The 17,529-nt window shown below is 33.7% G+C and overlaps 1 protein-coding gene, 1 non-coding gene and 1 pseudogene across 2 annotated transcripts; 2 read left to right on the forward strand and 1 right to left on the reverse strand.

The window, feature by feature from the left end:
• Positions 1–684: 684 nt before the first annotated feature.
• LOC123887368 (protein NETWORKED 4B-like) lies at positions 685–4,174 on the forward strand. The gene is made up of 2 exons (XM_045936687.1): positions 685–817; positions 2,471–4,174. Exons 1-2 carry the CDS (start codon positions 808–810, stop codon positions 4,024–4,026), a joined length of 1,566 nt encoding a protein of 521 aa, XP_045792643.1. The 5' UTR covers positions 685–807; the 3' UTR covers positions 4,027–4,174.
• Positions 4,175–11,644: 7,470 nt separating this feature from the next.
• LOC123885878 lies at positions 11,645–15,317 on the forward strand (annotated as a pseudogene).
• Positions 13,920–13,978, reverse strand: LOC123887842. The gene has a single exon (XR_006801832.1). It is a non-coding gene; the product is annotated as a small nucleolar RNA snoR31 (small nucleolar RNA).
• Positions 15,318–17,529: the final 2,212 nt, after the last annotated feature.

Raw genomic sequence — 17,529 nt, forward strand, 5'->3', positions numbered from 1 at the left:
TGAAAATTGAACATTTTCACAAACTTATACAAAGCATTTTTTTTTGTTACAACAAAGCGTTTCTATTTAGATTTAATTACGCACTTATTTCATAATTATGACTGATTCACTTATAATCCTAAATGGAATGCATTTCGAGTAATCAATTCGACCATCAAATTATAGATTATTATAAGTTTTCAAGGTATCAATTCGACCATCAAATTATAGATTATTATAAGTTCATAACCCTAGCCTGATATACTCACAGATTGACTAGTTCCTATTTGAAATGTTGTAAATTCTTAACTGCAACAATGTCTATTCCTGATAATAGCTTAGCACTTTTTTTTTTTGTTACCATAGGGTCTTGAAACACCAGGAGATATAATTTTTATTATTTTTAATTAAATTATCATGAAAATATTTAAAAAATAATAATTTAAAATCTAAAACTAACTGACCATAATTTCTTGAGAGACTTTTTCCACAAACTATGATAATATTCATAAAAGATTAATCTATACAATTATGTGAAGAGATGGTCGGTTCATAATCGACCGAGAGAGTAAAAAAAGATGAAATATTCAAATTATTGAGGAAAAAAGGAAAGGCGGGAGTCGGCCCAAATCCCGAAACTAAAATTGAATTTCGGGGCCACGTCACGTTAATCTCACTGTCACTCACCACTTTCTGTTTGGCTCTCTCTTTCTCTTACCATTTTCTATTTGTTTCCATTTTCTCACTTTTCATTTCACACTCTCTTTACAACACAACACAAAAACCCTCATCTCTCTTTTTTTCTTCATTTTTCATTCATCTCTCTCTATGGCTTCAGGTATCAATCATTCATCTTCTTCTCTCTAATCTCTCATTTTCAATTCATTTTTCGCATTCTTCCTTTCAATTTCAAGTTTTTGAAATTCATTTTCTGTTTTGTTAATCATTCGTGTAATTACTATCATTATCATCATTTCATGCTTGATTTATAAAAATGCTTGTAAATTATCTGCAATTTATAAATTTCAAGATCTTTGACCTAGAATTGAGTAGCGTAGATTGAGCGAGTGGATGAGTGATTGTGTCACCGTAGATCTATATCTATGTATGAATGTATGTTCTATTTATCATGATCATCGTTAAATATTAGTGTAAATCATCGATTAAGTATATGAAAGTTATAATTACTACTTAAAATATATGAAAATTTGTTCAGTTTGTCTATAGTGAGATTTTGTGACTATCGTGACAAAAATTTAGGGATTAGCATGATGAAATTTTGTAAAATTTAAGGATTATTTATTATTTTTGTATATTTTAGGAGACTAAGTAAGAGTAGAAGTGTTATTTTTGTATAGTTTAGGAGACATAATTGATTTTGGTGGTGTAAAATTGATTTCGACATGTTTGGTTGCTCTCAAGTAGAATTGATCTTGACTCAAAATTGATTATAACATGATGCTAGGATTTGCAGCTTTTGAGTTTAAAAGTGATTTTTACACTGTTTTTGGATTATTTATTGTGCAACTTTCTTTTATGTAAATGTAACCAAACATAAACTACTTTACATTCAACTCACTTTTAAGCAAAATCAATTTTACAAAATCAATTTTTATTACCGTAGAACCAAACGTGCATGTGTATGTTTGTTTCAATTTTGGAGGGGGGGTAATTGGTTCTAGGGGTGTAGAATTAATTTTTTTCATGTTTGGATGTCCCCAAGTCATAATTTTAACAAATTTGTGTGTAGCTTTTGACTCCAAACTGTACTTTTTAAACTCAAATTTATTGTTCAACTCATTTTTACATGAATGTATCCACACATAAACAACTTCACATGTATGTATGTATCATAATTTTAGTCTTTCAAATGGAGTGAGACAATTTGGTCTCCAAATTTACGAAATAGTGAATTAGTCATGAAATTGAAGACCTTCATTTTGATGTAAATACCTATGTCAGTTGCAGTTGCAGTTGCAGATACTCACTCTTCTAGAGCTAATATTGATAATAATTTCTAAGTTGTAACACGTCTTTTATGCTTATTTGTTCGATCATGAGATGCAATCTTTTTTGGATACATAACTTTATACAACTTATTAAATGCCATCTGTTTGAAAGGAGTGAATAAGTACTTTTGAGGTACAAATTTGTGTGCTTTTGTAGCTCAGAAGTTTTGATACTCTGGGAGATTTAAAGTGCTTATGTTGGATTATTTTTTTATATCTATTTTGATTGTAGAATTTTTAAACTGTTTTAGTTTTCTGATACTATTTTAGATTTCCTTCACATCTAAGGAAAATGATGAGAAAAAATGCGACCACTGGTGGTTACTGTCTCACTGAATGATTTTGCAATCCATAGTTATTGTTTGTGTTACTTCTATTCATTTGAGTTTCTATGATTTTAATGAATTTTTCCTTGCTGAGGATTTTCTTATTTATTTTTCCTGTAATGTAGAGCTCTTATCATAGACTTTTTTTATCCTCAGAATCTCAGATGGAGGGCTCTGATGATTTTGGTGAAGGTTTTGACCAAGAGAGTTTATTGGCGACTCAATATTATACTCCACATCCGAAGCAAATATTGCCAAAGTCTGGTCTTCAACCTGTCAATTTGGATTTCTCTCCTAGCTCAGGTGGGGTTAGCTCTGCCACTTCTGTGAAGGAGGAGGGTTCTAGATCACCTTCCTCATCATCCTCAGATTCAGAGCCTGAATCTTTTATCAAGTCTGTAATCCATTATCAGGGCACACCGGTGAATACCGATGGTGAGCAATCCCCTGAAGGTAAGCTGAAAGAAGACCTTCCCGATATGGAAAGACCAAGCCAGTTTGTCGGGGAAGGAGAAAATAGAAGTTATGATGAGTTGCTGAAGAAGTTCATTAAAAATGAGGAAGAACTAAGAGTTTCCAATTTTAAACTTCAGCTTTCAGAAGAAGAGATTATCAAGTTGAAGAATCAAATTGAGAAAAGTGAGGGTCAACTTGATAATGCGAGGAAAGAATTAACACTGAATAAGGAGGAACTTGAATATGAAAAAGGACAGGTACTGGAGTTGCAAAAACAAACAGCTGAGTTGGAGACTCATGTTCCAGATTGTTGCTACAAGATTGCAAATTTGGTGGAAGAGCTGGAGGTAGCTAATGAACATCTCAAAATATCAAACAATGAAGTAGCAAGACTAAGAAAGGAACTTGAGAGTAGGTCATCTGAGACTCATCAATTGCAAGGTCACCTTAGAGTGACACAGGAAAATGTGGTGAAATTAGAAAGCTGGCTTGATTCAGAGAGAAATAAGGTTCGGGAATTAGAAGACACGATTGCTTGGTTTAAAGCTAATGAAACTAACCATGAACTTGAGGTGCAAAGAATGAAAGCTGAAATGCTTGATGTGCAGGAACAGTTCTCTTTTGAGAGAGATCAGTTGCATTCTGAAATTGTGAGCTTGTCAGAAATGAAAATAGATTTGACCTCTAGACTGGAGGAATGGGAGTGTAGATGCAATTTATTAGAAAAGAAATTAAGGCAATGTGAAACTGAAAATTTGGAGCAAGAAGAGTTGTATGCTACACAACAAATAGTTATGCAAGGCGAAATCAGTTCGTTAAAGGAAGAACTTAGTCAGAGAAGACATGAAGTGGAAGCTGTGAATAAGGAATTTGATAAGCACAAGCAGAAATTTGACATGCTCATGACTGAAAAAGATGAAGCCAATGCTAAGATGGATAAACTTAAGGCTGAGATAAGCTTGCGAGACGATCAAATAGCAAATACGGAGAGACAGCTTTTACAGCAACACACACAACAGGCTGGACTGACTGCAGAATCTGAAGCTAGACTGTATCTATTAAATGTGTTGAAGCTGAAAGTTGAAGAACTTGAAAAAGAGGTTACTAGACAGAATGTTGTGATCTCCGATCGGGATGAGGAGAAGAGGGAGGCAATCCGGCAACTGTGCTTCTCGATTGATCACTATAGGAGTGGATATAAAGAACTTCTTCAAGCTTTTACTGGTCATAGGCGCCGTACTGTTATAGCCTCCTAAAGTTACATTCACTGGTCTCATCATTTTATATTGTTTTGTAGATCTTTACGGATTATTTGCTATGCATGTCTTTCTCTTATTTTCTGTTATGCAGCGAAACAAAATATCGCACACAGATTGTGTAAGATTTCTTTCTTTTTTGGTTGCATAGAGTTCTTTACTCAGCAAAGTTTAGTTCTCCTTTTCATGAAATATTTTCTAGCTTTTGTTTCCAACTAGCATGATACATCAGATAATTTTTGTATGTTTGTTAAGACTAGAAGCTGTTGAAATTGGTATTTTGATTATGATAAACTAGCAATGGCATAATTCTAGTTATATGGCAGATATATTTTGTAGCGAGTAACCAGAATGTAAAGTCTGGCTTTAATACATCCACTGCCAATGGATCATGAGCCTGGAATAGTGAACAAAGCTATTCTAATTTATGTTTCTTCACAACCAAATTTCTTTACTCTAACATAAAATGGTGCCTAGGTGAAGTAATGTCTTGCCTCACATATATCAATCTCCTGTTGAATCTTAAACTAAGCTGAAAGATTGAAGAGGTCACCATTAAAAGGGGTGCCATGAATGTACTTTGGAGGATGAGAGTTTATCTTATACTCAAAGTATTTGATTAGTGTGCAATGAGAAAACATTAATTTCCTTAAGTCTATTTTAAAATTGTGTTGAGCATTATTGGTTAAAGTATATTTCTTTTATTCTTATGTTTAATTTGACCCTCTTTTCATTTTTTGTTGCGATTTTTGTTTTACCAGAATTATACAAATGCATTTCTTATTGTTTAAAATTGTGGTAATAGTTTTTTTTTTTTTTTTTTGATGAGAAAATAGTTTTTTTTACAATAAAATACTTTCTGCTTCTTTCACAACCAAAAATTAGCTTTGTCCTTGTTTCTGGTTTTACTGTGGCTGTTTGAGATCTATAAATAAATCACAACATTTTTTCTTCCAACTTTTTTAACCCATTTCAATAAACTATCACATGTAGTAAAACACTTTGTCGGTGTTAAATTCAACTGTAACATCTACTAATGTTTGTTTTAGTTCTTTTAGTCTCTATTATAAACCATTTTAGTCGATCCTCAGCTCCATTATAAACAAAAAAATAAATAAAAAATTTAAATAGATTTTTAGTCTTTTTAAATAGATGCAGTTTAGCAAGTCATTACAATTGGGCCTAACACAAACTATATTGGGCTTAAGCTAATCAAGGCCCAATACTACAAACACATTATACAACAAACTCTCCCCTAATTGAACAATCCTAAGAGTTCAATTAAAGGATACTTGACAAGCAAGCTAAGCAACATTCACACAAAAACTAAAAAATAAGCAAAGCAAAACAAGTGAAAAAACTGCAGCAATCCAAGCAATTCTGCAGCAAGAAGAAAACTGAAGCAGATCAAGCAATTCTGCAGCCTTCATTTCATCTCCATTCCTAACCCACTTCTCAACTTCAAAAACGCATCCAACTTCAAAGGTTTGGTCATGATGTCAGCCAACTGGTCTTGTGATTTGCAATGTTTGAGTTCAATTGTACCATCCTTTGTAAGATCTCTCAAGAAGTGAAATCTCACATCTATGTGCTTACAACGACCGTGCATGATGGGATTTTTAGACAGCTTGATGGAGGAGCTGTTATCACAATAAATCTGAGTGCAAATCTTCTGATTCTTAAGCAAGTAGCTTAGTATACTTCTCAACCAAACAGCTTGGCAAGCACATGCAGCAGCTGCAACATATTCTGCCTCTGTGGTGGACAAAGTGACAATAGGTTGCTTCTTAGAAGACCAAGATATGGCTCCTGAGCCAAGCATGAATACAAACCCTGTGGTGCTCTTCCTGTCATTCACATCACCAGCATAGTCTGAATCTGACCAGCCAACTAGCTCAAAACCCTTCTCAGTGTTACACCTATACATGATTCCATTTGTAAGTGTACCCTTTAAGTACCTCAATATTCTTTTGACTGCTGTAAGGTGCATGTTTGTAGGCCTTTCCATATATCTAGCTACCAGACACACTGAATAAGCCAAGTCAGGCCTTGTAGCCAACAGGTACATTAGGCTCCCAACTATCTGCTTATACTCTCTTGCATCTGTAGCATCACCATCTTCATCTTTGTCAAGCTTACAACCAGGCACTATAGGGCTGCATACACTGTTGCAATTTTCCATACCAAACCTCCCTAAGACCTCAGCTGCATATTTCTGTTGACTGATGTATATACCTTCCTCAGACTGTATTACTTCTACTCCAAGAAAAAACTTCATCTTGCCTAAATCAGTCATTGAAAATTCTTTTTGCATTGATGTTTTGAACTCATTCATCAAAAGCAAATCATTTCCAGTGTATATGAGATCATCAACATATAGACTGACTATCAGAATCTTACCATTTGGCTTGTGCTTTATGAACAATGTATGCTCTGAAGGACATTTCTCAAATTCCTCAGAGTTGAAGTAGGCTTCAATTCTACTGTACCAGGCCCTTGGTGCTTGCTTTAGGCCATACAATGCTTTCTTAAGTTTGTACACCTTGTTCTTTTCCCTCTGATAACCTGGTGGCTGTTCAACATAGATATCTTCACTTAATTCACCATGTAGAAAAGCACTTTTTACATCCAACTGGAACACTTTCCAACTTTCTCTTGCAGCTATAGCTAGTATTGATCTAATTGTGTCCCATCTTGCCACAGGAGCAAATACCTCATCATAGTCAATACCATGCTTCTGATTGTACCCTTTTGCCACCAGTCTTGCCTTATGTTTATCAATTTCTCCTTTTTCATTGTGTTTAGTTTTGTAAATCCATTTCACACCAATTACATTGGCTCCATCAGGTAAACTAGTAAGCTCCCAAGTTTGATTCTTCTCTATGGAATGCATTTCTTGATTCATAGCTTCTATCCAAACTTTAGACTTAACAGCCTCACTGAATGATGTTGGATCTTCAGTAGCTACATAGACTGCAAGATTATGCAGCTGGTCAAGCTCCTCTCCTGTGACAAAGTCATTCAAGCTCTGAGGTGGTCTCCTAACTCTTGGAGGCAAATTCACCTCAGATTGGAAGTCAATGCCATCACTATCATCACTTGAAGTATTCATATCAACTTCAGCTTGAACCTCATTGTCATTTGCTGGAGCCTCATTGTCATTTGCTGGAGCTGATGTACTATACTCTTCATCACTGAGAGCATCATTGCTTGATTGGTTTTGCTTTTTGTCTGAGATCTTATTCCAATTCCAACCTTTATTTTCTTCAAATACCACATCTCTGCTGATGATTATTTTCTTCTTTTCAGGGTCATAAAGCTTATAAGCTTTTGACTCTTCACTTAGTCCCAGAAGAACACATTTCACACTTTTGCTATCTAGCTTGGTTCTTTGACTGTCAGGTACATGAGCAAAGGCTATGCATCCAAAAACTCTGAAGTGATGCACAGAAGGTTTGACTCCACTCCAAGCCTCTTCTGGTGTGATGTCTTTGACAGATAGAGTGGGGCTTCTATTCATCACATAAGTAGCCCACTTCAAGGCTTCTGGCCAAAATGGTTTTGGTACACCCTTTCCAGCCAACATACTCCTTACCATATTCATTAGAGTCCTGTTCTTCCTTTCTGAAACACCATTCTGCTGAGGTGTGTATGCTGCAGTCAATTGCCTCTTGATTCCATGATTACTACAAAAATCATTAAAAGCATTTGAGGTATATTCACCACCCCTATCTGTTCTTAGGCATTGAATAGAACAATTGGACTCTTTCTCAACCATAGCCTTAAACTGTTTGAAAGTTTCTAGTGAACTAGACTTCTCTTTCAGCAGATATATCCAAGTTTTTCTAGTTAGATCATCAGTGAAAGTTATGAAATACCTGTTGCCACTGTTGGATTTTGGATTGATAGGTCCACAGATATCAGAATGAACAAGTTCAAGCTTAGAGCTGGCTCTCCAATTTGCTTGCTTGGGAATGGCATCTCTGTGTTGCTTGCCTTCCAAGCAATCTGCACAATTCTCATCTAGCTCTTTCAATGCTGGTAGACCTCTCACCATGTCCTTTTTAACAAGAACATTCAATCCTTTGATGCTTAAGTGGCCATATCTGCTATGCCAAAGCAAAGAGTTGACAAGTTTTGAAGCTTGCAGACATCTTGGAGCAATTACTTCTGCTTTGACAATATACATTCTATTTGTTGACATGTATGTAGCAAAAAGTAATCCCTCTTCTTCATGATAAACTTTGCAGCAATTGTTCTTGAACACAATTGTAGCCTTCTTCTGCTGAATTTGGCCAATGCTGAGAAGGTTTGTCTTTAACCCAGGTATGAAATACACATTGGTGAAAACATGAACTCTTCCATTGATACTGAGTTTCACATTTCCTTTTCCCATCACATTCATCCTTGAGTCATCACCCAATTTCACTGAATCTCTATAATTCTCATCAAAATCATAAAACCAATCCTTGTTACCTGACATATGATTGCTGCACCCAGAATCCAAGAACCAATTTTCACCAAACTCATCATCATTGGTTTTGGCCATGAGGAGCATCTCTTCTTTAAACTCATCCAATTCTGCATAATTGGCATTTTCACTCCAATTGGGACAATTACTCTGATAGTGTCCCAATTTATGACAGTGAAAGCATTCCACATTCTCTTTGCTTTGCCTTCCCCTACCACGACCTCTAGCAGAATTTGAATTTCTTCCCCTACCTCTCCCTCTGCCACCATTAGTGACCTTGAGAGCTTGCTCTTCTTGCTTGATCAGTTGGCCTTTCATACGTTGTTCATGAACTATCAAGCTACTCTGCAGCTCATCAATGGAGAGTGTGGTAACATCAGAAGATAATTCAATAGAACAGACTATACTCTTCATCACTGCAAGAGTCAATTTTATTGATCACACAAACCTTGCTTATATAGCAAGTCATTACAATTGGGCCTAACACAAACTATATTGGGCTTAAGCTAATCAAGGCCCAATACTACAAACACATTATACAACAAACTCTCATTTGCAATGCGCTGTTGTTCTACCGTTGCATTCGCCGGAGCCACTGTCACACCATTCTCGATCAAGCTCCAATATTCTTTAGATCGGAGCAAATTCTCCATCAACATTGCCCAATGATCGTAGTAGCCATCAAATTTTGGAATTGAAGGCTTCAAGAAGTCTGAATTTTCTGCCATTGCGAATATATATATATATATATATATATATAGGGGGCTTGGGTCTAAGTTAGCAAGGTGCACCTTTTGAGTTGGACAAAAATACCCATTTTTTTAATTTTTGAAAGAATAGAGCAACAGGGGCATTTCTGTAATTTTCTGCAATTTTACACGCGCCCCCCACTTCTTTTTCCCCCCCCCCAGGACACGTGGCAGCGTGTTAGTGGACAAAAATCACGCGCGTGCATCACACGCGCCGACAGGCGCGCGTGGCTGAAGCCCAAACGCGGAGAGAGAAAGCCTTTTGAAAAGGCAGGCCACGTGTCAGCATATGATTGGCTGCGTTAATTTTTTTCCATTTAATACTTTAAACTCAATTATTTCGTCGTAAATTAATTTTTTATTTTTTATTTTTTATACCAAAATTCATAATTTTTTTTTTCTACAAATAGAGACTTGGTTCGTTTGATTTGGACACAGAAAAAAAACCCAATTTTTCACTACCTTAATCTCATTTTTCACTACCTTACATCAACTCACTGAAACCATTCTACCAGGAAAATGGTTTCAGAGTACAAATCTCAGAAACCATTCTACAAGCAAAATGGTTTCAGAAGCAAATAACTAATAATCAACTTACTGAAACCATTCTACCAGCAAAATGGTTTCAGATTACAACTCTCTGAAACCATTGTACCAGATAAATGGTTTCAGAAGCAAACACAATTAATAAATTACTCACGGAAACCATTCTACCAGTAAAATGGTTTCAGAATACAACTATGTGCAACCATTCTACAAGCAAAATGGTTTCAGAAGCAAATAACTAATAATCAACTTACTGAAACCATTCTACCAGCAAAATGGTTTCAGATTACAACTCTCTGAAACCATTGTACCAGATAAATGGTTTCAGAAGCAAACACAATTAATAAATTACTCACGGAAACCATTCTACTAGTAAAATGGTTTCAGAATACAACTATGTGCAACCATTCTACAAGCTAAATGGTTTCAGAAGCAAATAACTAATAATCAACTTACTGAAACCATTCTACCAGCAAAATGGTTTCAGATTACAACTCTCTGAAACCATTGTATCAGATAAATGGTTTCAGAAGCAAACACAATTAATAAATTACTCATTGAAACCATTCTACCAGTAAAATGGTTTCAGAATACAACTATGTGCAACCATTCTACCAGTAAAATGGTTTCAGAAGCAAACATTAGTTTTTAATTACCGTTTTATCTCATTTAATTAACTAAAAATAGTTTCAGGTCTCCAAAAATTTCATAAAATATACCAAAAGTTCCAGAATATTATCTACTATTTTCCTGGTATAATGGTTTCAGTGAGTTGGTTGAGTGGTGCGTGTTAAATTACAACACACAAGTAACGTATTTAGTAGACAAAAAATGAGATTAAGGTAGTGAAAAATTGCGTTTTTTTTTCGGTGTCCAAATCAAACGAACCAAGTCTCTATTTGTAGACAAAAAAAAATTATGAATTTTGGTATAAAAATAAAAAAATTAAAAATTAATTTACAACGAAATAATTGAGTTCAAAGTATTAAATGAACAAAAATCACGCCCAGCCAACCATTGTGTGACACGTGTCCTACTTTTAAAAAGCAAATTTTTCTCTCTCCAGGTTTTAATCCAGTGTGACGCAGGCGCTTGAATCTGATGGATCTTGATGATCTGGGCTGTCTGATTGATCAGACAGTCTTGATGAGATCAGATCTTGGCTGTCTGATGGAAATCAACGGTCTGTAACCATGGTCCTTCGGTACGCGCGCGACACTGGATCCGCGTCTATTAATAGTTTAAGAAGGTGGGGCGCGTGTATATGGTTGGCAAAATTGCAGAAAATTACAGAAATGCCCCTGTTGCTCTATTCTTTCAAAAATTAAAAGAATGGGTATTTTGGTCCAATTGAAAAGGTGCACCTTGCTAACTTAGACCTAACTAGGGTCTATGTTAGAAAACCCCATATATATATATATATATATATATATATATATATATATATATTTTTTTTTTTTAGTTCTTGCAAATATGCACTTTCTGTTTTGATCCTTGATATTTTGTTTTAGTTCCTCCAAAATATGTTCATGTAAAAATTAGTCCTTATAATATTTATTTTATCACTTATTTTGAGGACTAACCAAATATTTTAGATATTTTAAGGAATAAGGACTAGTTTTAATAGAAATCAATTTTGCAAATACTAAACCAAAAACAAAATATTATATATTTATATGGTTTAAAACAAAACAAAAATTACAAAAGCTAAAATAAAATAAAAAAATTATATTCGCAGTAATTTTCATATTTAAGCACACAAATAAAAAATGCAAACTTCTTACAAATATTATGGTACTCAAAAGAAAAAAAAAAAACGTAAACTTTTAATTAATTGCATCGTGAGCCTCCGACTCAAAATAATTGCACAGAACAGAACCAAATTTGCCTTGCCTCATGACCAAAACCATAACACAGAGCATTCACGAGTTCCACAGCTCTGAAATCGATTGCTTCTTCTTTCTCGCAATTCGTAAGTTTCTTCTCTGTCATTGTTTTATTTCTATACTTTGATCATCCAAATAGCCATGTCAATTTTTTTATTGATTGTGTTTGTTAATATTTATATGCTTTTAATAAAGAAAGAAATATCCATATGAAATTAATTAAAATCTTTTATGGAAACTCATCAGATGTAGCTGCAATGTTTCTAATTCTCTGTTAGGATTTTCTTTCTAATTGTAATGATTCTAGTGTTGTTAAATGACGCGAACCAAGTAATTGGACTCAAGTGGATAATGATTCTAGGGTTGTTAAATGACACGACCAAGTAATTGGACTCAAGTGGATAATGAGCTCACTCTAGAACTCGAGTTCGATTCCTGGTTGAAACAATTTTTGGTCAGGTTTTAATTGCCTCGTGGTCGAACTCTGGATTACCTGGGAACGAGGGGGTTAATACCAAAAAATGGAAAAAAAATGATAGTCATGTCATGGAGGATTTAGTGTGCTGGAGTTTTGGACAATTTCCATATGAAATTCCTGCCATGGCGACACCATAGGTATTAGAATTTTAGAGGCCTATACTCAACCACAAAAGCTAGCTTTATAAGTGTAGTGCAAACCTCAACTCTCAAGCTAGCTTTTGTGGTTGAGTATAGGCCTCTAAAATTTTAATATGGTATCAGAGCCTATCCTAGATCCATTTGTTGTTTGTTGTGGAGACCTCCCATATTTGGGCCACCCGTTGTTGTTGATCCCACGTTCCAGCTTGTTCAGTTCTGGACGTGAGGGGGTGTGTTAGAAGTCCCACATTGGCGAGAGATATGGAAAAGATAGCCTTTATAAGTGTAGTGCAAACCTCAACTCTCAAGCTAGCTTTTGTAGTTGAGTATAGGCCTCTAAAATTCTAATAATAGGCTGCAATGGTGTTTATATAGCAGATTTTTAGCCTTCTGCCATCCGTCACGGACAACATTGTTTGACTCTATGGAGCATAGTTCAAAATTGCGGTTGTAGTCACAGTTGCGCGTAGTCATATTTGTTGTGCTGCAAACTTTGATATGGTGGCAAAATGCGGCCGCAGTTGTAGTTGTGAATTGCGATGCCATTGCAGAGACCTTTAACTATTTTATTTTGGCCACAATTAGAACTCTGCATTAGACATTAGGACACTCGGTAATTTAGTAGCCAGTAATTTGTGTTTGTATAGTGAATGAGTGAGAGATAGTATGTTCCTCTATAGCTCTATGAACCCTAGTTTTTAAACTATATAAATCACATTTCAAATTTTATATGCAAACAATGCTATATTATTTGACTCCAAAAAACTGGCTTCAGCTTACACATGTGCAAAAGAAATCTTATGAATGAATAGACTATAAGTCTATAAGAAGATGAATTCCAAATTTTCAATTTAACGATTTTTTTGAACAATTCAATGACCTGAACTATTGTTGACACAAACCAATTTGGTGAACCTGTTAGAGCAATTCAGTTGACAATCTTTTAACCTGATTTTGTTTTGTAGGAGTTAGTTTGTGTAGCTGCCATTATGTGAATTTTTGTTAGAAAGCGTAGCAACAAGAAATCAAGTTTTTAGATAGCAATGAGTGGAGGAAGGAAGAATTTGAACAGGGCAACAGAGGAAAAACATGTAACTCTTCAAGATGGGCAACACATTATGCAGGTGGTGTCTCTTCGAGGCTCCAATCTTATTGAGGTACTGTATTGGTCAATGTTTAAAATCTTCCAAAAATTTCCCTTTTAGTTTCTATAGGTTTAGTTCTTATTTATCTTTCCATTTTGATTTGTCTCCAGGTCGTGGATGCACATGGTGAGAAATCACTAGCTCTATTTCCTGCTAAATTTCAGAAAAGCATGTGGATAAAACGAGGTTTTGCCCTATTTAAGAAGCAATTCAATACCCATGGTCCTGATTTAAAGCAACTCTAAGTATTATTTATTCGAATTTTGGAAAACAAAAAAGTAACTTTTTTACTTATAGTATTACGCCTTTGCCATCGTTGATGATTTTACTGAGCTCTTGACTTTGGTGAAAGAATTGCGCAAATGCTCAATCATGGACTATTGACTTTGGTGAAAGAATCACAAATGCTCAATCATGGAATGAATAGTTTCTCTTTTCAAATGTTCCTAACATGCTATTCTTAGCCAAACCTCTTTTTTTAGATATATTTAGCATCAGATCAAGTGTTGGATTATATATTTTGCTTCATCTGATCTACCCAAACTCTTACTGGTTTATTATGGAACTATTTGAAAGTCATACATGTTGTTTTAATAATTCAATCTTAAGCCTAATAGAAGTTTTTTTTTTTTGAAACATAAGCCTAATAGAAGTTAGTTAGGTTTGTTAATTAGAATAACTAACTTCTAAGACCGTTACTTGTTTAGCAAGTAAACTAGTTTAGTTTTGAGGGAAGTCTATATATAGCGTAATTAACTAATGATGTAAAGAATACTCACTCTCTAATCAATATAGAAACACAATTTTCTCTCTTGTTTCTTTGTTCTTCCTTCAACTTTCATTTATGTGTGGTGCTGAACAATAGGCGCGTTACATTGTGCCAGGAAATAGGCGCAGCTTAGGCGCAGTTCCAACAATTCATATCATTATCAATTCCATACCACCAACCCATTTTGTCAAGAAATCCAAAAACATGTATTGAATTTGATGTTAAAATCCTGTGTATTAGTTTTGGAAATTCTTTTCTTTCTTGGTTTGCCTTTAGTTCATTGATAAATCAACTCAAACTTTCTCCTCAATCTGCAGGGAGCTTCGTTGTAGTTTATGGAAGTGGAAATAAAAAAAAGCAAGGTTGCATGTCTCATTTCTCGAGATCTTTTCTATGAACAAGTCCGAAAATTACAAAAGTCTCCAGAATGGTGCGCTCTTGTGCCAACTTTGATTTGTCGATTTTTAATTACGTTCCTTATTTATTAATCATATTCTCTATACCAAACTTGAATATTATATTTTGGCATCTAATCGTATTATACATAAGATATCAAATACTCACATTTTTCAATCATGGTTTTTGTGTAGGCCTGAAATTTTTACACATAATTTAAATAAAAGAACCACCTCTCAACATGAGAATGAAATGGACACAAGTGATGATGATGGACTACCTCCATTGGAAGCAAATACTAATAGGATGAGACCTATTGAGTTGCAGGTAAATGAAGATTTAGAATCCAATTCAAATACAAATAATTCAATTATAGTTGGATCCCATAATTTAACCAACAATATATAAATAATGTTTTTGTCCTATCTTTGTGTGCTGATTGACTTGAGCATTTACATCATTACATATTTGAATTCTACCAAAAAGAATTGATTTTTCATTAACTTGTCAAACTACAGAACACAATCAGAGCAGAAAAATTTGTTTCATTAATTTCTTTTTGATTTTTTTCTGGGTAAATCAATGGTGAGAACTGAGAACTACTAATAAGATTTCAGGTTCAATTTCATTGTTAATTTAAAAGGGATTTCATTTGAATTTAAATATGTAGAATAATTTTTTAATTCTTTTTATATTGTTTTGTAGAAGTAAAAACAAATACAGTAACAAGAAATTTTTGAACGAATTTGACTTTTAGAATCATGTGAGAAATGAAACAATTTTAATTTATTTTTTCATTTAAAATCCTTTTGTAGGAATATATAGTTTTTTTTTTGGTACATGGAAATGGAATATATAGTTTATAAAATGGGAATTCCTTTTATTAATTTCAATTTGCACTTCTTAAGACTATGTGATAAATGGAAAAGAAAAAAAAAACTTTCACATAAAGGTGATTGCCCCAAGTCTTCTTTCACATTGGTTAAACCCTAAAAAAATATTTAACAAAAAAATCCTAAAAAAATTTTAATTTGTTTTTTCTTGATGAAAATGTACACATAACATTTCATTAATTAACATTGGTTCGTATATTCACCAAAATCCGGAAACTAGCTAACAATGTGGTTGTCTTTAGCAAGTTTATGGGCAACCTCATTTGCTTATCTCCGTATAAACTCTACACTTGAGTTCCAATAATAGTTAAGCTCATAAACCCAGTTAGGCGCTACAAAAAACTACGACTTTTTTTAGCTAGAGTATAAGAACCTTCATCTTCTCTGACACATATTTTAAAATCTTTCTTTAGTTTTAGTTATAAAAGGTGATTGTCCATGTCTTCTTTCATGTTGGTTCAACTGTTTGACTTAACAAAAATTAGAATTTATTTATTTTCACAAAATTTTGTGTAATTGTTTTAAAGTCTTATAATATAAATTGTCTTAGACCTTGAAGTATCTTAATTTCATGCTATAGCAAATACAGAAAACATAGATAATAGTACCTCTTTAGGTTTATAATTAAACCACATGAAAGAAGATATGATAGACTTTAAATTTTGATGGAATAATCTAGTTTATCTATTGTTTTCTTTTCTTGGACAGTATATCAAATTTTAAGTGGGGATAACTTTTTAGAGTAATATGTTCTTACACGGTAAAAATACAATTTACTTCAACATCTCTTCACCTTCTCTACCTATTCACATTAATTGTGCATTTCAACGGCTCTTCACCTTACTCTACCTACAAGAATAATGCTAGCAACACACTCTTTAACAAACACACTCCAACACACTCTCTTTTATTGGTTGAAATTCACATGGGTCCCATAAAAAAATGTGGACCCATATAAATTTTAACCAATAGAAGAGAGTGTGTTAGAGTGTGTTTGTTAAAGAGTGTGTTGCTAGCACTCCTCCTACCTACCATCCCCCCATTTAACAAATATGCCTTTCAATTTCATCCTCTCTTCAACTATTCTATAAATACAAACTTACCATCAAACTCCCTTCACACTATAAAATTTAAAACTCTATTCAATCTCTTTTCATCTATAAACTCATTTAAACTTCTCTTCAGATACCTTTTTTTTTTACCTTCTATATTACTATATCTAGATGACATAGATCACCCCATTTTAACCAATTATGATACTAAAATATTGGCACAACATGCAACTCACAACTATATAAATGAATGTTGGATGTATTCCATTAATCCTTTTGAAATTGTCTACGGTTCATGGTTTTGGCCACCTAACTTCAAACTAATTGATCAGACAAGATTGAGAGAAGTTTGATGGTCATAGGCCATGAACTGCGAACATTTTCTCCCAAGTATGTCCATGATACATGATTGTGATCATCAAACTTTAAAATGATTGGCTGCCCAAGTCTTATAGAAGTTTGATGGCCACAACCAATGTAATGTATAGAGGTCATACTTAGCAAGGTTGGGGAGACTTCTAACATTCATGGATTCAATTATTGTTGTGACAAAAATATCATTTTGTATATTGTATATTTTGATATTGATGATAGTGAAAATGAATAATATATTTTAGTTGATTTTATTTCATTTATATTTGTATTTAACTTATAAGTATCACAGGAAAATTAATATACATGAAACAAGATATACATCAAAATTTAATGAAATATTTTTATTTTTTTTGTCTAAAAATAATATCTATTATATATATAGCCAATATATTGTAATTTACTTTTTATGTTTAATTATGGGTTGAATTTGAATAAGTTTTTCGTCTCTAAAAATATAATGAATTTTGATTTTAGTCCTTGAAAATAAAAATGGTATGTTTTCATCGATCTTCTCAAAATTTTCTTTTGTTTTTGGTCCTTAAGGGACATAATTTTGACATTTTTTAAATATAATATGGACATAAAAATGTTTGACATAATAGA

This window comes from Trifolium pratense, linkage group LG5 (genome assembly GCF_020283565.1).
Source record: "Trifolium pratense cultivar HEN17-A07 linkage group LG5, ARS_RC_1.1, whole genome shotgun sequence".
NCBI classification, from domain to species: domain Eukaryota; kingdom Viridiplantae; phylum Streptophyta; class Magnoliopsida; order Fabales; family Fabaceae; genus Trifolium; species Trifolium pratense.